Source organism: Panthera pardus, unplaced genomic scaffold (genome assembly GCF_024362965.1).
Source record: "Panthera pardus isolate Hobbes unplaced genomic scaffold, ASM2436296v1 HiC_scaffold_16, whole genome shotgun sequence".
NCBI lineage: Eukaryota > Metazoa > Chordata > Mammalia > Carnivora > Felidae > Panthera > Panthera pardus.
Genome location: NW_026526721.1, coordinates 45,130,099 through 45,150,884, shown reverse-complemented (window position 1 = coordinate 45,150,884; position 20,786 = coordinate 45,130,099). Strand labels below are relative to the sequence as shown.

General features: G+C 35.8%; 1 protein-coding gene across 7 annotated transcripts in view; it reads right to left on the bottom strand.

Moving 5' to 3' along the window:
* Positions 1 to 20,786, bottom strand: part of EPHA6 (EPH receptor A6) — an 858,920-nt gene that overhangs the window by 268,376 nt on the left and 569,758 nt on the right. For 5 of the 7 annotated variants that reach the window (XM_019448105.2, XM_019448107.2, XM_019448109.2 and 2 more), the window contains 2 exons: positions 15,967 to 16,014; positions 15,398 to 15,560 (listed from right to left, as the gene is read on the bottom strand). In XM_019448105.2, coding sequence (XP_019303650.1) covers positions 15,398 to 15,560; positions 15,967 to 16,014 — 211 coding nt within the window. The remainder of the gene's footprint in view (positions 1 to 15,397; positions 15,561 to 15,966; positions 16,015 to 20,786) is intronic. The other 2 variants (XM_019448106.2, XM_019448112.2) reach the window with 1 other exon arrangement.

The following is a 20,786-nucleotide window of genomic DNA, read 5'->3' as shown; positions in this document are numbered from 1 at the left end:
ATGAGAGGGAGAAAATGACATAAAGCTAGCTAATTTTAAAATGGTGCAGCTCCCACGATGGATAAATACAAACACTGAGAAATGATTTAGCAAGATCCAAACGCATTTTGAGCTGCAGTACAGAACATCACTGAAAAAATAATGGGCTAAAGGCAATTAGATAAGCCCAAATCTCCTTGTTCTCCCTTGTTTGTCTGCTGAGCAACTTGGATTAATTTGGGAAACAATGAGGGGTGCCTGGGTGGCTCAGTCGGTTAAGCGTCCAACTCTTGATTTCAGGTCAGGTCATGATCTCACAGTTTGTGGGATCGAGCCCCGCATTGGGCTCTGCACTGATAGTGTGGAGCCAGCTTGGGATCCTCTGTCTCTTTCTCTCTGCCCCTCCCCTGTTCAGTGTCTCTGTCTCTCTCTTTCCCTCTCTCTCTCTCTCTCTCAAAAGTAAATAAATACTTTTTTTAAAAAAATTGGGAAAGAATGGAACAGTCTTATTTCTAGTCATCATGCAAGGTAAAAATTTGTCTTTATAAAAGCTCAAATATTCTTAAACCTGTACCTGTTCCATAATTTGAAAAAGTAAAATCCTTCCTCAAACAAGATATTCTGAGTTTATTTTTATAGAAGATACAGTATAACTAATACATATTCTAAGCCAAAATATAATTTTCAATATATAGCTAAATTTTACTTTGGATTGCTTATTCTTATGCAAGGAAATAAGTCAGATAGTTACTTATTTAATTAAAAATATATTGTGGGATAGGTGGCTATCAATCATTTTTACTTGAAAAGTGATGAAGATTCCACAGAGAGTACCCTAAGAAAGTTTTCTTTCCAGACTTATAGTTTTTTCCTTCTTCCTTACGGAAATGAGTAGTAGCTGATTCACAGCACAGGCTCATTCAAAAAATCATATTGTACTAAATACACGATTGGGTCTCCCTCAGAAGGAGTCATTATTATAACAAACACTTCCAGAGTGTTTACATTTGCTATCTGCAGTCCTAAATACATCACATGTATTGCACCTATTTAATCTTCACAAAATCATTTAAGATAGTTCTATTATTATCACTACCTTATAGATGGAGAAACTGAGGCACATAAGGTTTATTAACTGGCCATTGTTACACAGACAGAAGTGGCAAAACCAAAATATAAGTACAGATAGCCTCGTTCCAGAGTTGCAGTTTCTAACCATTATGCTATATTGTCTATTAGTGCTGAAATCTTTTATGATTTAAGTATTTAAAAGAAAAGTGGCCCATCCTATAAATAATCTGATTACTGCAGAAGCAGAGGCACCACAGTTCTGGGTCCACAAGGTGATGTTGCTGGAATAGGACTGATGGGGATTCCCTGACTTGCCTACTGTGTGGGTCAAAATCTGATTATCTCAGAAGTTCACATGTGGAGCTTCCTTGTCCAACCCTCCAATGCTTAGGCCCTGGGAGGTCAAGTCACTGGGGGAATTCCAGACTTCCTTATATGTCACCTATAAAAATTAAACAAAAACTAACACCAAGACTAGCCAGCTGTCTCCAGGGTAAGCTAATGGGCATGAAAAACAAAGGTCAAAGGAAAGAATCAGAAAATGACTTGATTCCTAGAGTGTCCAGATGCAAGAAGGTAAGCAAGAATATTGTTTAATTTTTAAAATACAATTTTGAAACTGCTAGAATGGAATTTTAGGGCTGAAAATCATTACCAATAATGTCAGTATTAATAGTCAACATTTCCTGAGCCCTAACCACATGGGTATCAGATATTCTGCTAAGTACTTTACATGCACTGAACCACTGCATACTCACAAGAACACTAGAAAGTAGATGGTATTCTTATCCCTATTTTTCCTTATGTGGAAATTGAGGCATAGAGTGGTTAGCTGACTTATACAAATTATGATATATAGCAAGTGGTAGAGTCAAAATTTAAATCCAGGGTTCAGTCCAAAGCTTGAACTTTTAACTAAAATTCACTAGTTTTCTGTAGCTGTCTATTTATCTGTGAAGCATCTGCCAAATGAATTGCATGAATCAGTTGCTGTCATGAAAAATTTCCTTGTTCTTGCTGCTTATTTATATCCTTCCTTTTCTTCAAGGCCCAGGTTAAGGCCCTCCTCCACGAAGTGTTTGCCAGCTGCCTAGCTCACAGCAGTAATTCAAATTACAGTGATAGTTAACATTTAATGATCACATTAGGAGAAAGGCACACCCCATCCTCCTTCTCAGCTTTGCTCTTCTCCAGAGCATCTCGCATCACCTGTCTTAGGGTTTCCTGGGGCACAGATTCTTCAGGCAGCTTTGCATGCAGCAGGTTTATTGAGGAGTGACTTCAGCAGGGACAGGTTGAGAGGATAGGAGAGCAGAAATGGGGAAATGGAGCAGTCGAACTATGATATGAGCTACAAACACCTCTGCAGATCTCAGGAAGCTCTCAGCCGAGATGACCCTTCACAGTTGTCCTGAATTAAGCAATGGGATAAATCTTTGACTGGCACAATGACACAGTCTTGGATTCTGTCCAGGCCTGGGGAGAGGGCAGGACTCTGGGGAATGCAGCTTCTTTTGGACAGAGGCAATGTCTGGAAAAGAATTCAGCTATGATCCTGGCTAAGAGAATGAGTAAGTGCCAAAGTCCTAAAGGGGAGGTATAGGCAACATACCATAGCTCTGAATCACTTAGCACCCTAACTATTTTACTAATTGTTTGCTTATTGTCTCTCTCCTTTCTGGGACATAACCTCTAGGACGGGATGCTAAGGATCTTTGTCTACGTCTGCTATATCCACAGCATGTAGACCAGCAGTTTGTACAGCGTACAGAGTGTGTTTTCACAAATATTTGTTGAATAAATCTGTGTACAAACAAATAAATAAATTTCTAGTTTTTTGATGAGGAAACCGAAGCTTAAATAGGGAGTGGCAGAGGTTGGTCTGGCCCAAATCCTTAACCACTTCACTCAGAAGGTCCTTATTTTTAAAGCAAGGGTAGATAATTTAACACATCCCCTTTATTTTATTGATGGTAAATTCATGTCTAGGGTGGAGAATCATCATAAGCCAAGATACCAGCTCCTACCTTGCCTAACTGAATGTATCATTTGGCCTTTATTAGAACATACACCCAAGTAATCTAGCCTGAGACAGGTCCGTGACCACCTTGTGTGGCATATTAGTCTTGGTTTCCAACTTTGCTTTGCTAACATATCACTTTTACCTCTCTGATATCTAGATCCATGAAGTTATCCATGCAGATAATTCCTGGAACATCTGCAACTGACCAACTTTCACTGAAAGTTTGGCATGGGATGGCTCAGCTCCAGTTTTCTCAGGAGGCTCTGATGAGCAGGTCATAATTCACTGTGTCCTGAAAGTCCAGAGACCAAATATGAACTGTCAAGGAGAAATATGCAGGCTTACATGCTGGCAGAGAGCAAGCATGTGTTAGAATTTAAATTGATAATTCCCGAGGTTCTAGTACCTTCGGTAGGTGAATTCTAAGGCTAAAAGAGTCTCTAGGGAATTTGGAAGTTATGACAGCTATAGGAGTGACAATGAAAAAGATATTTGGAAGGTTTTATTTTTAGTGTGGATAAAATGAAGGTGAGAAAATTAGACGTGTTAGCAATGGCACCAGAGGATTCAGTTATGAGAAGCTCATTCTGATTGGCTTGCCTGTCTCCAAACTACAGATAACTAGAAGAAAAATAAAAACTCAGGAAGGTTTTAGCCTCTGTAGCAAGATAGGAGACAGCATTGTACAGTCCTACCTATGACTCCAGCCACATGTCTTGTATTTCCTATACCAACATCGTCACCCCCCAACATTCCTCACCTCTACCTTTGTACTCTCTGTTTAAGCTGCTGGTTGTCTAACTACAGTGTGCATCAGAATCACTTGGAGGGCTTTTTAAAACAGAATTCTGGGTTCACTGCCAGAGTTTCTGATTCAGCAGGTATATGGTGGAGTCTGAAAATTTGCATTTCCAACATTTTCTCAGGTGTTGCTGCTGATTCCAGTGCAGGGCCTACATTTTGAAAACCATGGTTCTAGCCACACTAAAATTCTTTCAGTTACTAGAAGGCTGCACGCTCACTTTCATCTGTACACCTGCACACATGAGAGAACAGAAGCTCCCCGATCCTTTTATCCCACCTCCTGCCTCACCCTCCACCCCCCTCATTATCATAGCCAAGTTTTATTTAACTTTAAAGTTTCCTTTAACACATCACTTCTTTGTGGAAGTTTTCCTTGACGAACGTTTGCTTGGGTTCTTCTCTATGTGCTCCCCCAAACGTCACACACAACCTTGTATTGTAATCTTGTTTAATTTTCTGAACCTCTCACAAGCTTCTGTGAAAGGAGAGAACAAGTCTATTCTTTTCATCTTTGAATCTGCAGCGCCGACTTCTATATCTGGCTGGTGCATTAATACTTTTAGACCAAATGGAGGAGTGAACGAATAAATCGAACAATTAAACATTCTGCTTGCTTTTGCTTTTGCTGCTGCCTTTCAAATGCCCTTCACTTTCTCTCTCATTATGTCAAATTTAGAAACAAACTTTGTATCAAATTTAGAAATAAACTCTTTTGCTTCCAAGTGTAACAACTTAAGCAAGTATATTGAAGTCACTGTCAATTTCATTCCTTCATCTCAGAATGAGAATAGGTAGAGTGCATGAATGCAGAATATATGTATTACACATATGTAAGGATGGATATATAGGTATAAATATGTATGCTAAATTTAGTAAGTAGTATTTCAGTGTTTACAGAAATGCTGAAAATGATTGTTAAAAAAACACATTTGGTCTGCTTTCGGGTTTTGTATCTAGCAAATACAAGATAACTATTTATTTTAAAAATAGCTATAGTGCAAGAGCATTTTTTAAAGGGTGCTCAGTTTTCAAAAAGCATAAGAGAATATGAAATTCAGTTTGCTGTGAATCAGCTATTTTATATCTGGTGGTAAAGTTGCCATATTCTGCTACTTTGCCTATCTTTACAGTGCGATAATATGCTCACACATGTCATGCTTGCGTTTGTGCACACACAGCTAAATCTTTTAAAGGGATCCTGCTGTTTTGCCAAGAATTCTTGTTATTTGACTTAAATTCACTGAACTACTGTTTCCCTTGAAAACATAAAGTGTAATGCAAATACTCTAGCTGTTTCTTAATTTTTCAAATAACGTTTGGTAGAGCTGGCTGGGTTTATTTTATAAACATCTGTCCACTCAGTATTGTGACTTCAGAGTGAGGTACAGTGAAAACAGATGTCTTGCACTGAGTGAATACAAATTTAAAAGATGTTACATTAGATAATTTAAACTTATTTTTCTTGCATACTGGTACTGTACAAATAGAAAAATTCAAGCTCTGTCTTTATGATTTGACGTAGGCAGATAATATTTAGTATTTACGTATTTTACATACAATACTTTTCATTCACCTTGGACATTTTGACAATCCTTTTGTTCAACTCTCACGTGTTTTCAGCTCTAAAAATGATGGATTACCATATGGATAGAATTCCACTGGGAAATAGGAAAGAAAACCATAAAAGGAACCAAGCCCTGTGCTGTGTCATCCTTATGGTCTGGGATTTCCTAAAGGACAATTTCATCGCAGCATCAGGCATTTCTGCCCTCTCCCTGTAAGAACCACAGCTATGTATCACCACTAGACATCATTCCACGGCTAGCTAGATCCCACCTCTTGCTTTAGAATACCATTCCAGAAGAAGCTACTGAATAACACAATATTCCTTAGTCGTCTTGACAGAGTACATGATCAAGCAATAGAGGGGATAAGAGGTCAACCATAATTAAGAACCACACCACCAGTTCCAGATAGGCAATCTACGGTTTTCTTACTGTGCCCTTAATGCTTTCCTAACCACTAGAATATGATATTTTAAAAAGCCACTTTAAGATACAAATCAATAAGCTGATTTGTGTAGTCTGAAGAATGGCTGTAAATCTCCATGTATTATATAGGGAATATATTTTTCACTGAATTTGAAGCAATTTGAAATGTCTAAGGAACATTTTTTCTCTCTAGAAGAATTCAAGGTTGTAAAGTCAAATAACTTGGCAGAAAAATTCAAGCAATTTATATGATAGCTGATAGAAAAAAATCCATCTCTTCTCAAATCAAGTCAAATTAAAATTAGACTTTGAGAATGACATAAATAGGAAACTCTGTTAGAAGAGTCTTTAGTGCGGCTTAGTGGTGAGCTTCCTGAAGACAGAGAACATGCATATTTATGTTTCTTCCTCAGCCTTATTGAGGTATAACTGACAAATAAAAATTATATATATTTATGGTGTACAATGTGATGTTTGGATATAAGTACATATTATGAAATGACCATCACAATCAAGCTAATTAATATATCCAACACCACACAGTTGGTGTATGTGTGTGTGTGTGTGTGTGTGTGTGTGTGTGTGTGTGGTGAGAACATTTAAGATCTACTGTCTTGGCAAATTTCAAATACACAATACACTACTATTATCTATAGTCACCTTGCTATATATTAGATCTCCAGAACTTATTCATCCTGCATAACTAAACCCCAACATAGTTATTTTTTTAAGTTTTTTTATTTATTTTGAGAGGGAGAGAGGGAAAGCACAAGTGGGGGAGGAACAGAGAGAGAGGGAGAGGAAGAGAATCCCAAGCAGGCTCTGCACCATCAGCGCAAAGCCCAACATGGGGCTCAAACTCATGAACCAAGAGATCATGACCTGAGTTGAAATCAAGAGTCGGTCAGTTAACCTATTGAGCCACCCACGCACTCCAGCACACTGTTATTAATATATATGCACAAAAACACAAATAAGATACTGAAAGTATATAGATGAAATAATAAAATACATGCAATTTGTTTGAAGTAACAGATGCATATTAATTGAATATTTGCCAGATAACATCAACTTACTTGATATTCACTAAAAGCCTTCAACGTGTCAGCAAGGCAATTATAAGAGGCACAAAAATGAGTAAGAGATGGTTCTTGATCTCAAACAAAACAAAAGAACCCAAAAAACTTCCAAAGGATAATGGCTTATGTCTCAAAGAAATCATTTTTGTATATGTTGCTTTAGGTCATTGGCTTAAAGTAAATCTATATTCTGTTTTAAGAAATAGAACCACTGCTATTTGCTAGTGCCCTTTTCAATATCAGACAATTTGTAACCCTGCATGTTACTATACACATTTTATAAATTCTAAGTAGCTGTTAATAGTTAATGATTTTTTCCAGCCCACTTAGCAAAGCTATGATCTTTAATATTTTTCATATTGGAACGGCTCAACCTGTCTTACGGTACATAAGCCTGGTTCCCATCACTTAAGGTCATTATTTGGTCCAGGAGAAACTGAAGCAAAATACCTTTTTAATCAGTGGAGTCCTGTGAAAAAGAGACTTCCGTTTTCTATGCAAGTAGTTCCCCTTCATCCAGTCCCTGCTCATGTAAGGTAATCAGACTAAGTGCGTTATGTTTCCCTTAGAGTGTTATACTTGGTTTACCATGTGTGCATTTGTCTAGAAATCTGTATTAACACATGCATAACTCTCTGAATTTGATGTATGGTGTTTTATATAGACTTCTGAAAGTCTATGTTTATATTCAAATACTCTATTTTAGGAAAGAATATATAATTGGTTAAGGGAAGGTGAAGAATTGGAGGCAAAAATAAAAAATAATCATGTAGAAAGTCAGAAGAAATGACCAAGCTGAATAAGAAAAGTAAGAACACTGAATGGGTAGAAATGGAACTCAGTTCCAGTTCTCAGAATTAGTATAAAAAATACTATACCCATAATATGCTATAGCCATAATATGTGCCCATTCTAACACTTAGTAGCTGTAGGAATGAGGTAAGTTACTGAGCTTGTGTGTGCTTCAGTTTCCTGATCCATAAAATGGACATGATAATAGTATCCATTTCAAAGGTTAGAAGACACAAAGAACAGAATAGTGCTTGGAACATTGGAACTCAATAAATATTATCTGATAGAATCTCAGTGTTAGAAGTTATGTTAAACTTAATATCACAACCTCCCAAACAAAGGAAGGATTCCCTTTATAATATGTTGAATAAGTACCCAGCTAGTTGCAGCACAAATTCTTATCATGAAGAGCATTTATTAATTCAAAAGGTAAGCCAATTTATATTTGGACAACCTAACTTCTAGAAAATTCTTTCCTACTGGTGTTTGCATTTAGATAGCTATGGTTGCCAACATTGAAAGTGTGCTATTGACTAAAGATTATTTCAAATTAAAATCTTACATACTAGAATTTGTCCTCCTCTGGGTAGACTCATAAATATGAGATCTGGCTCCTGCTTGATTAATTAACTTTTTTATTACTCCACCAGGGTCAGCTGGTCCTCTTTCTGCTTCATGCTTCACCATTAATAACCATCCCCAAATTTCTGGCTGCTGTTAATAATGATGTAGCTAATTTCATCCTAAGTAATTGAAGCAGTGCAGATTGTGATTCAATCAACAGACTGGATCCCACACAATAGAGATTTTTTAAAAAGGAAGTTTAAAGAAGAAAATACATTATACAAAAATAAAAATATCATTTAACTATACCTACAATGCTTTCAATTTTAGAATTAACAATTAATTGGTAATTAAAGGTCCACACATCATATTTCTACACAACTCAAGCCAGGTATATAACCTGAAGCCCCAAATAAAGCAAGCAATAATGTTTATCTGTGGCCAATAAAAATATTTGATTCTTTCTATTTAGACTAGTAGGCAACATGCTATTCTCCCAATTTTAGCCTTTTAAAATTGCATGTTATTCATTTTTAAATTAAATATGTATTGGAAACTGTAAGCAAGACACTTTATGAGACACAAGGATATGCTGGCTATAGTTCTTGACTCAAAGAGCTAGCAGCTTAGCAAATAATTAGCACTTGCACAATAAAATATTATAGAAAGTCTGAGGAAAGGTGGTTTTTCATTGGACTGATACAGAATATTTCATAAGAGGTACAAGTTGAGCTGGCAATCATTTGTAATGTGACAGGTTTCTGAATTGTCTAGTTGGAAGTCACAGAAGAAGCTTAGAAATTATGAAGATTCGGAAAATTTCATGTATGAAGTATCCACACATTTTCTCAGAGTTTGTTAACTAGAGGGAGACAGGACGGGAATGATGTCAGTCTGCACTAGGACTGGAGGGAAACTTGAATATTTATTGAGAAATTCACCTTTTACATGGTAGAAAATACTCAGTGTTTTGGAATTTTTAAGGTATAGAACGGAGTATAGAAAAATTAGTCCACTGGAGACATAAAGAACAAAGTAGGGAAGAAAGAATTAGAGACACGATATTGAACCTCAATTTCTAGGATCATTTCCCATTTATAAATTATTAAAATTAACCAAACTGCTTAAACATGAAACCATACTAAAAATAGCTAACTCTTATGGATGTTAAAAATAATTGATTAAATTCATTCATTTGTATCTACATAACACTTTTTGTATACATGTGTAAGATATGACATAAGATTCTATTTTGAAATACCCACTATGGTTCAGTAATAATTTATTTATTGTTTGGTTAGTTAATGTTGATCATGAAGACTTTTGCATGATCATTTTATGTGCTATAAATCTAGTCTGTTGTTACTACTTTTAGTAAATAATACATTTAAATGTTGACAGATGTGGCTTTTGTGTTACAAAAGTGCTTTCTGTAGCTTACAGGTAAAAACCTAAGTTTATATGTTGTTAAAATTTAAGGTATAACTTATCCTTTCAAGGGAAAAGAATGCTTTGCTTACATGTTGGCAATGTATTAATTCTCCAGGATCTTACTCATTAGGGCAATGGGAGAGGCAAACTGCTAATTATTATGTGTACATTTCCAGCTTTCTTTCAAAAGTTGGCTTTAAGCTATGGATTCTGCACTCTTTTGATAGCTTCACAAGTGTATTTCCTATATTTAAGTAAAATGTTCAAGTTGGCTGCAAGATAGCAGTATATATTTTATTTGAGTTTTAAAAGTGTACACAGGAAATTATTCCAAAATACAAAATACATTTTGAATTAAAATTGAATAAATTTGAATAAAAATTGAATTAATACCTTTTTTGAAAGAAGTTTGTAAGGATATGGATATGATTGGTATGTGGATAAATTTTCAATTTTAATTGTTATTTTTTTCTCCATTGAAAAGAAGTACATTTTCTCCAGGAAATAAGGACATAAATTATAATAAATATGAAGTGGTTAAGATTTCTTGTTGTTTTATTCATATATGCCAAAAAGGTCTGTACTTAATATGTTTATATATGTGGTGTGTTTGATACGTGGAGACCTAATATAAATTTCATTTTAATATTAAAAAATGTATTAATTTTTTTAATGTTTATTCATTTTTGAGAGAGAGAGAGAGAGGGAGAGAGAGAGAGAGACAGAGACAGAGCACGAGCAGGGGAGGGACAGAGAGAGAGGGAGACTCAGGATCCAAAGCAGGCTCCAGGCTCCTCCTAGCTATCAGCACAGAGCCTGACGTTGGGCTCAAACTCACAAACTGTGAGATAACGACCTGAGACAAAGTTGGATGCTCAACTGAGGGAGCCATCCAGGCGCTCAGAAAAAAATTCTTGTATTAGCTTCTGACACCTATCTTTCACATAGCTCTCAGAGAAAGATAAATACCACATGATTTCACTCATATATGAAATTTAAGAAACAAAACAGATGAACAAGGGGAAGGGAAGGAAAAATAAGATAAAAACAGAGAGGGAGGCAAACCATAAGAGACTCTTAAATACAGAGAACAAGCTGAGGGCTGCTTGAGGGGTGTTGGGTGGGGAGATGAGCTAAGTGGGTGAGGGGATTAAGGAGGGCACTTGTTGAGATGAGCACTGGGTGTTATATGTAACTGATGAATCACTAAATTCTACTCCTGAAGCCATTATTACACTGTATGTTAACTAACTTGGATTAAATAAATAAATAAATAGAAGATCCACATGGAATGTTTATATATTCTTACTTTCTCACTACTGATTCTATTGTATTGTAATTTATTGGCCTAATAAAAAGGCCACTACACAATAGGCACTCAATAAATGCTGTTGATGGACACAATATGTAGTTGTACACTCTTTTTTTTTCTTAAGTTTCTTTATTTATTTTGAGAGATGGGCGGGTGGCACAGAGAGAGAGGGAAAGAAAGAATCCCAAAGAGAGATTAGCAGACATATGAAATGCCAGCACTAAAACAGAAAAGTATTTTGTGACTGTATAGGAATGATTATCTATCTACCTATTTATTTATATATCTATCAATCATCTATATCTATCCATCTGTCATCTATTTATCTTTCCATATACATGCACATACATGTAATGAAGTTATTCTACAGACCTGGGGCAAAAGGAAACCAAGAGGTCTAAGTCAAGTAAGCTCTTTTTATACTGTTAGAAGTCATAATTAGTAATCTTTACATTTATTTGGTTAGCCAGTTTCCACCACATAATGTAACTCTGGAAAAACATACAACTTTTTGTCTGTAAGAGCAAGAGGGGTCACCGTGATTATTGTTCAGATGCCACTATAATCATAGAACACTGGTGAGTTAAGAATATTATGATTTTGGGGTGCTTGACTGGCTTGGTCGGTTAAGTGGCTGACTCTTGATTTTGGCTCAGGTCATGAATTTAGGATTGTGAGATCAAGCTCCACATTAAGACCCGTGTCAGGCTCTGCACTCTCAGCGGGGAGGCTGCTTGAGATTCTCTCTGTGCCCTTCCCCTTCTCTCTCTCTTTCAAAAAGATAAATAAAACAGTAAAAAAAAAAGAAATATTATGATTTTGAAAAAAAATTCTTTCATATTTTATATTATTGTCTTATTGGCAAACTTGAACCAAGTAAAACAGATATGGCTAGAGAGAATTAAATTGTAAACTACTTCCCTTTGCTTACTTAAAAAATTTGAACCAGACCATCAAATGAGAGAATCTAATCTCTCTTCCCCAACATACCCCCATCTCTAGGCATGTATTACCAAGTTAGTTGATTAAATAGAATGCACAAGAGAGAACTTAGTTCAGGCACTACTCAGGAAACTAAGGCTATAAAAATTAAAAACTATGAGCTAAGAGAGTATGAAGAAAGACTGATGCTATAGATTGGTATTCATATCCTTATACACCTGAATTTCTGGTAAACCTGCTCATATCCTACTATGACATTATTCACTGAAGTTCTCTTCTGGATATAGACAGCATGCTTTGAAAATGTAATTTAAAACTAACCAGATAAAAAATGACCCTTTAAATGATTTTCCCCTAGGCTGTAAATTGACTTGAGAGCTACACTACGTACCCAAAATCCAGGTTTAGACAAACACATTTTTCAGATTCTTCTCAGACATTTTGTCTCTTCAAGGATCTAATAAAAGTAACTTTCATGTCATTTATGAAATCAGTGATTCATAACAGGTGTTTTGCCTTCTGCAGCCGCCATTGTCAGGTGGCTCTAGGGTTCTAATTCTGCACCTTTGCTCATTTGATTATCAGATTTTGGTAAAGCTACTTATGTCTTTAGAAGGAGAAATAATCTTGTCAGAATTACAAAGATAATTTGTGTGAACTGCTCAGTAGAGAGTCTTGCACATATGACTGGTCATGTTACTCCCTAATTAAAACCCTCGCATGGATTCTCAGTATCACCAGGAAGCTTAATATCGTTCACATGGCCAAAAGAGTACCTTCATACTGGCCCTTGTCTCTGCCCTTACTCCCCTCTCTGTCTTTACTCCCCTTCATTTACCTGGAGGTCTCCTCACTGCAGCCATGCCAAATTATTTACTCTTCTTTAAATTGTCCGTGCTATTTCAGGTCTCAGTGTTTTTGCTATTTCTTTACTACTCCTCTTTTGAGAATGAGCCCCAGCTTCTCACCTTCCACCAGATCCATTCATGACTGATTTATGCTAAATTAGGGCTTCTTCCCTCTGTTCTCAACACCCTTTGCATTGCATATCTTTATGATAGTACATGTCAGTAACCTGGTATTTTTAAATTAAATTTAAATTTTCTTCCCATAAATCTAGAGTATAAATTATGTGAAGGCATAGGCTGTTGGTCTTATTAATACTATATATTTTTTTATCCCCAGTGCCTCACACAGAGTATGGCACATATTAATTGTGCTATATGTCTTTGTTGGGTGAAAAAATATTACATTGAGTCATTGGTGAGTATGGGACCTTTTCTGATAAGGAATTTCAAAGTACTTCTCTTCTATATAACATATGAAAGATTTCTAGTCCTGAAGGTACAAGGAGTTGAAATTTAGAGTTAAAGCAAGTTAAAATTTTCATATTTAGATCTGAACTTTTAAAAAAATTAGACTAGATTATTTTCTCTAGAAGTACCAGATATACACAAATGACCTATCTAGATTTAGCCCTACAATTTTGTCTGAGAGTATGTTTTTGACGTAATGATATAATACTCAAAGACGTTGTACATTTTGAAAAGTTAGGTAAATTTCCTCATCTGTGAAATAAAGAAATAGAATGGAGATGCAGGGATGTAATACACAAAGTCTGAACAACACAATGACAGGACTCTTCTTGGGACCAAACTTTCCTTGAATTGCATTCTTTGGCTCGCACCTAGGCTAAGTCTTGACGTGTGAACAAGGGAAAAACAGTCAACAGGACATAGCAGGTATGACACTTTGAATATTTTTATATCGTTTTTAATTATGGAGTTATGTTTTGTGATAATTACAGTCTACTCCCAATAATTTCATCTCTAGCTTGAGAAGTCAATAGTGTCTGAAAGATTATAAATGATTATCACTGATATTAACCATCTAGGTTATAAGTGTTCTTTTTATTCATTAGTTTACTTTCTCTCCCTAAGCTGTGTTTCTTCTTAATTATGTTGGTGCCTTGCTACTTTTTAGTGAGGTATAGTTGTAAAAAAGAAGTTCTTATGAACTGATACTATTCATCAATGTAAAAACAACATTCCTTCCATCACAGAATTTGAAATTCAAATAGTTTCATTTTAAAAGAGTGATGATAAATTGAGAAATTGTGGCCTGTTTAGTGGTCTTACTATTAGCACTTTTTAATAATCCATTTTTTGTACTTTATTTATTTATTTATTATTTTTAAAAATATAATTTATTGTCAAATTAGCTAACATACAATGTGAAAAGTGTGCTCTTGGTTTTTGGGGTAGATTCCCATGGTTCATCACTTACATACAACACCAGTGCTCATCCCAACAAGTGAAATGAAAGAACTTTACAGGATGGTAGACTTGTTCAGAGCACAGGCCTTGGAAGAAAATAGCCCTCATTTTCAAATTTTAACTTAGCTTCTCATTATCTCTCATTAGCTGGACAAATTGCTCTATTTCTCCAGGCTTCTGTTTGTCATAAGTAAAATCAGGAAAATAATACCTGTCTCATTGGATGTTGAAAAGTTTAAATGAAATAATACATATAAAATACTTTATATAATATCTGGCATTTTTTAGAGGCTCAATAAATGGTAGCTATTATTACTGTTATTTATAAGGAATTTTTATAATAAATTTGCTATTCTTGAATTCTTAAGTAAATATGGGTATTTTAGCAATGATGAGAAAATATTTTTATTATGATTAGATATTTGAACATTTTCCATAGAGGAACATGGCAAAAGCCACCCATATTATCTTTACACAGATAGCAGTAAGATAGGTTTCTAAAAGCAAAAAATGAATTCAATAACAGGGCAGGATTTAGACTGAATAAGACATTCCAAAGCCTATATTACATGACATTGGAACACCTCACCTTCATCTCTCATTTTGATTTTCAACACTTCAAGGCTATGGAACTAATTTGAGTTTCTAATTAAGCCCATGTGTCTATATTTAAACTTATAATGTACACTTCAGTAGAGTTTTTCTCCTGACCACTGTTTTTATTGATCTAAGATAATAAGCCAAAGCTGCACAATTTTGAACTAACTGCTAAAATAATTTGCTCATGGCTTTATTCTCTTCCAAGTTTTCATTAGTATCATATTATGATGCCAAGACTGGCAAACAATTAGGCTAACACCACCCATTGAGACTCTATGTTACAGCATGAGTGATGAATTCTGCATAAAGAAATGTATCTGGGCTACGTTACAATTGTGGTAGAACAGGGCATTTCATGGAGGAATTTAATGATAGCAACAAAACATTAACTGAAATGACTATATGAGTATTTACAGGAACAGAATCCCATTTGATGAGACTATTCACAATTGGGAACATTAGGTTTTTAACTCAGGTCAGATTGGAATGGTACTAACTTAACATCTTATTTTATATGTTTGTGCAAAACTTACTCTCATCTCCTGTTTCAAATTCAAACTTCTGGCTATAGCCACTGTATCCTGTTGCAGTCCTCACTCGGATATGAAATATGTACTTGGTGGCTGGCTTGAGGCCTGTGATGATGACACTGGGCGCCTTGGACCTCGTGGAGGAATAGGTGAGCTGCTCATGCTCCTGGGGATAGAAAAGAGGAGAAAGGAAATGAAGCAGAGTTTTTCTGCCTTTTCCCAGGGATATTCCCAAATTAAGCTGAGGAAGTATGCTCTGAATATCAAAAATATTGATTAAAAAGAGGTGTAAGCATGGTTTCCCATAAGTTAGCACTTATTTATCACTATGATGCACATGATATGGTCTTGATTTGGAAATTTATTAAGAAGGATGACTATCTTATATAAGCTTGCACTTGGAGGTTTGGTGATTTGGATTTCTGCTCCAACTCTAAGGAATGGTGGTGGCGTGAGAGCACGTTTACACAGAATGGCAGCTGCACCTTGAGCAAAATGGGCACATTCAGATCAGACCACACCAGCAGAGTGCAAGGAGCAAGGGTGGGAGGGTTCAAGTCCCCGCTACTCACTTCTACCCGCAGGTAGTGCCAAAATGCCGGCGCTATCCGTGGGTAGACCTGTGGGTGAAAGGAAAAATAAATTAATTGTTTTTTTTAATTTGAAGTATTTTATCCCGAATCAATTACTTTGTTCCAAAACTCAGCGATGTCCCTGTAGTTAACAACTGAAGTGGAGTCCAGCTTGAAACATAAAACTATAAAAATTTTCCCTTAAGGGAGAACTGACTCCTTCCCCACCTAGATATTGCAGTTTATTTTTTAAAGATGTAAAAACTTGTGACGTAGTTTTAACATAGTCTGCCCAAAAAGGAGCATCAAAAACAGAGAAGGTATGAAAGACTTACCACACCCGTGGAATCAGAGGCAGGGCTGGAGTCTTGGTTCCCAGTCACCTGCAGTTAATTGCCAAACTACCTCCCTTCACTAATGGGAAGGGTTTACCACAGCTGATCGAATGATCTGGTCAGTCAGGGTCTTTTAAGGGGGCTCTCTTGCCCACCAGCTCAGAACAGGATAGTTCATTTTATCCATGCATGTAAGAGACTGTCCACAATATGCTGGCAATGGAGACAAATTAAACTTAATACTATTTTTGTACAGTGTTATTGTTCAGTAATTTTATACTGATATTTTAATAGGTGAAAACACTGTATTTGTGTGAATAACTCTTCTAAATTCATAAGTCAAATTAGGCCCACCAGGTCCTTACGTTAATTCTCCACTCTTCTCATAAATCTGAAGATATTCTCATGGATGGAAGTGACTTTCAAGATCATTAACTGAATCACTCATTTGACGCCTTAATTCTATCTATATTATTCCCATCAAGATTTCATTTAGCCTTTGCCTGATACTCTCTGTTGTTCAGATCTTCCAGACTAACAAATGAAGTTATAAAAATCTACACATGTGTAGATTGTGTCAAACTCCATTTATTTGCTGGTGATGCTTTAAGATTTAGAACTATGGAAATCATTTCACTTCAGCTACTTTTCAGAAAAACATCTAATCTTAAAGATCATTTTAAAATTTTATGGCCCTATTTGTCAGAACATTACATGCTACATGTTATTCTGAGTCTAGCTGAGGAATTTAATTTGCCATGTATACCCTAAATAGAACCGTTTATTAAACACAAAATAGAAAGAAAAAAATGAGTTAACAATAGCAACATTTTAACTATAAAAGACAAAAAGATAAATTGCAGTTTATATTTACCGCTAAGTAATTTCAAGATTAGGAAGTAAATAAATATCTACCTAGCATAAAATGCAAAGAAATATAGTCTCTAAAATAATTAATGGGAGGAATCATTTAAGGGCTAAAAGAAGGAGCTAAGATCAAGGCCTTTATAATTAGGGAGCTTAGCACTCATATTTTAGAGAAAAAAAACCTGCTCATGTGCCATTCGAAGAAGTGATAATGTTTCTGGTAGAAATCTGCAAAACTTTCTGGATTTTCAATCTCACAGTAGGAGAATATTCCACCTTTCACAGAATTTCCTGCAATGTAAGTGTTATGGTACATTTTGAGTAGTAGTTCACAATATGAAATGATGACTGAGAAAAAAATTGTAAAGCCGTGAAAAAATAAATTTTGTCTCATCCTTGAAGAAAGAAGATACAGATTTCAAAAATCTACTTTTAGACTGGCAGCACACCAATTACACATTATGTCTTTGTTGCTTCATCAAAATGTAGCTAAATAGTAATTTCTTAGTAAAGTTACAGGCAGTAAAGGACACCTTTTGCAAACAGCTTTTAGCATTTCTGCTGTTATATACAAAAGTGTATCTGTAGTTACATCTCTGGAATAAAAATCCCCAGGTAGGAAATGTGTGTACATGGTTCCTCAGCCTAAATGACAGCAGTGTGTTGATGGGCTGCCTTGTCTTAACATCTTGCCACGTCTCAGCCTGCCAAAGAGGAGGCCTCAGAAAGCAGCAGTCATGAGAGTTCCTCTTTCCAGGGTACAGCAGCCCTCTCTCCTGGCATTTCCAAGCTCTTGGGAAATCAGGGTAGCACTTATCCATTACAAGCATAGAGCACTGGTGTCCCAGAACTTTGGCTAATTGCCTTTCTGCCAACGTGTCAATTCCAGTTCTAAGCAGCTGTCACTGGGTAGAGACCATCCTTTGCCACAGAACCATCTAGTCCTCTTTATTCATCCTCACAGGCTGAACTGTGGACATGTTTGAATAGGATACGTGTGCAAGTTTTTCTGGAGTTTGTGCCATGATGGAATTGCTGGTTTTATGACATAGATGTTTTCAATTTGCTAGGTAACCATCCCACTGTTCATAAAACTCTTAAATGTGTTTTTTGTATTTGCTAAATCCATAGTTAAATAGCTTTTGCATTCTTAATGCTATTTATTTTTGTAGTTTCTTTTCTTGATCAAGCTTTCCAGAGGTTTGAACTAACTTTTGGCTTTGTTAATCGAATTGCATCTTTGTTTTCTATTACATTTAATATCTGCTTTGACCATAAATGATTTTCTTTCTTCTTTCTTCCTTCTTTGTGTTATGTAGCCTTTTAACTTATTGCATTTCATGCTTAACTCATTAATTGTCAGTATATCTTTTCAAATAGACTATGTAAAACTACAAGTTTTGCTCTAAGTACTGCACTATCTATACTCCATAAGTTTTCATATCGTGTATTATCAACCAGTGCTAAATATTTATTAATTTCCAAAGCTAGATGATTTTTAAATTCTTTGTAGTAGATTCAGGATTATCACTTGTACACTTTTATGGTTCATGACAAGTTGTCAGGCAATAAATAAGTGGCATAAAGTGAAGCTCCAAAGGCATAACCCCACTGGTTGCAAAGCACACTGAGCTGTGGATAGGACAGTAGATGCTCATTGCTGAGTGCACTGGCAGTCTTCTGCAGTAGTGTTTGCTGCTGAAAGTAAAACAGCTTGTTGTACTCTTTCTCCTTGGATGAGCATGGATAAGAGCACCAACTGTGAGAAAAAACATTTAGTAATGATGTACTTTAATATATTGCTATGTATGTCATTAAAAATAATTAATATAGGGGCGCCTGCTGGCTCAGTCGGTTAAGCCCCATGACGTGGGTCATGATCTCTCGGTTCATGGGTTCAGGCCTCGCGACGGGCTCTGTGGTGACAGCTCAGAACCTGGAGCCTGCTTCAGATTCTGTGTCTCCCTCTCTCTGCCCCTTCCCAGCTTGCCTGTCTCTCTCTCTGTCTCTTTGTCTCTCTCTCTGTCTCAAAAAATAAACACTAAATATATATATATATATACAATTTCTTTTTTATATATTTGTATCTACATATGTATTTTAAAATAGTTCAGAACCAAATAGTGTGAACATTGGACATTGTCAGAAAGAATGTATTTGCACTGATCTCTAGAGATATTCACCTTCACTTACGGTTCTCTTCCCATGGGTAGACCCTAGAGCTTTGACTCAGACACTGCTCCTTCCCAGCTGCTGAGAATCAATGTTTTTTGGGGAAATCACTTTAGACCTTTCATTTTCCTAAAATACTGAATCTAGCTTTACCTCTATAGACATCAACTCTTCAGGGTAACTAAAAGACATGTATTTACCAGATTCTGGATCCTGTTAGCATTTAATCTAAAAACTGTAACTTAGTGAAAAGGAATAGGCTAAGGTGCCCAGTTCCTGGGGCTGCATCTTTCTAAAATCAGTGTGCAGGGCGCCTGGATGGCTCAGTTAGTTAAGCATCTGACTTTGCCTAGGTGATGATATCACGGTCTGTGAGTTTGAGCCCCGTGTTAGGCTCTGTGCTGACAGCTCAGAGCCTGGAGCCTGCTTCACATTCTGTGTCTCCCTCTCTCTCTGCCCCTTTCCCGCTCACACTCTGTCTCTGTCTCTCAAAAATAAATAAACATTAAATTTTTTTTTAAAAAAATCAGTTTTTGAATGGCCTGTATCAACAAAAGACAACATGTAGAGAATTTTGGGTTGAACTTTTCTTGCCTTGATCTTGGTCTTTGTTCTACTTGGGTTATGTATCTTGGTAAATCACATTGAAGACTTGGATTTACTCATACATTAAATTCATTCATTCCAGAGACACTGAATGCTCACTATACTTAAGGAAGGCTCTGGGGCACTCTAACATATAGATTAAATAATCACCAAAGTTCCAAGTAAGCAATTAAGTCCCCTCTCTTCTCCTGTAACTCCTCACCACTCCTTACCTCACTCTTGGTTTACCACTCTCACTAATGGAAGTAGATTCAATGCACCCACAAAGGGGTCATCATTTAGCTAGTTTTCATTCTCTTAAAATTTCTGGGTCTAGTGAGACTTCTGTAAGATGTTACTTCTTTGACTTTTTTTTTTTAATTTTAAATTAATTGGATTATATATTGATTAAACATTGTTTTAGACTTTTTTCTACATTTAGATCTAAAGATATAGCAGCAATCATAAGAGAACCACATTTATGCAATCCTTTATAATACACAGTCTTTATGGGATATTCTTAATAATCTTGTGAAGCAAGAACTGATAAAATCTTTATTCTCACTTAACATATGTTGAAATTGGTCAAGATAGAATAAGTAACTTACCAAAGCAAGTCACCTAACTAGTTAGTAGTTTTCATTCAAGTTGTGTTTTTCCACTATATCCAACTAATGCAGATATGTCCAGGGCAAATATGCTTATAGATTAGACTTTGAGTCAAGGTCTCATCTTTACATTTTACATTATTGATTATCGAATCACTAGAAATAACTTTAAATATAACACAGGCTATGAGCCAGATAGTGATGATTTGATGGCATTAGAATATCTTTTTACTTTTCCTATATATTATACTTT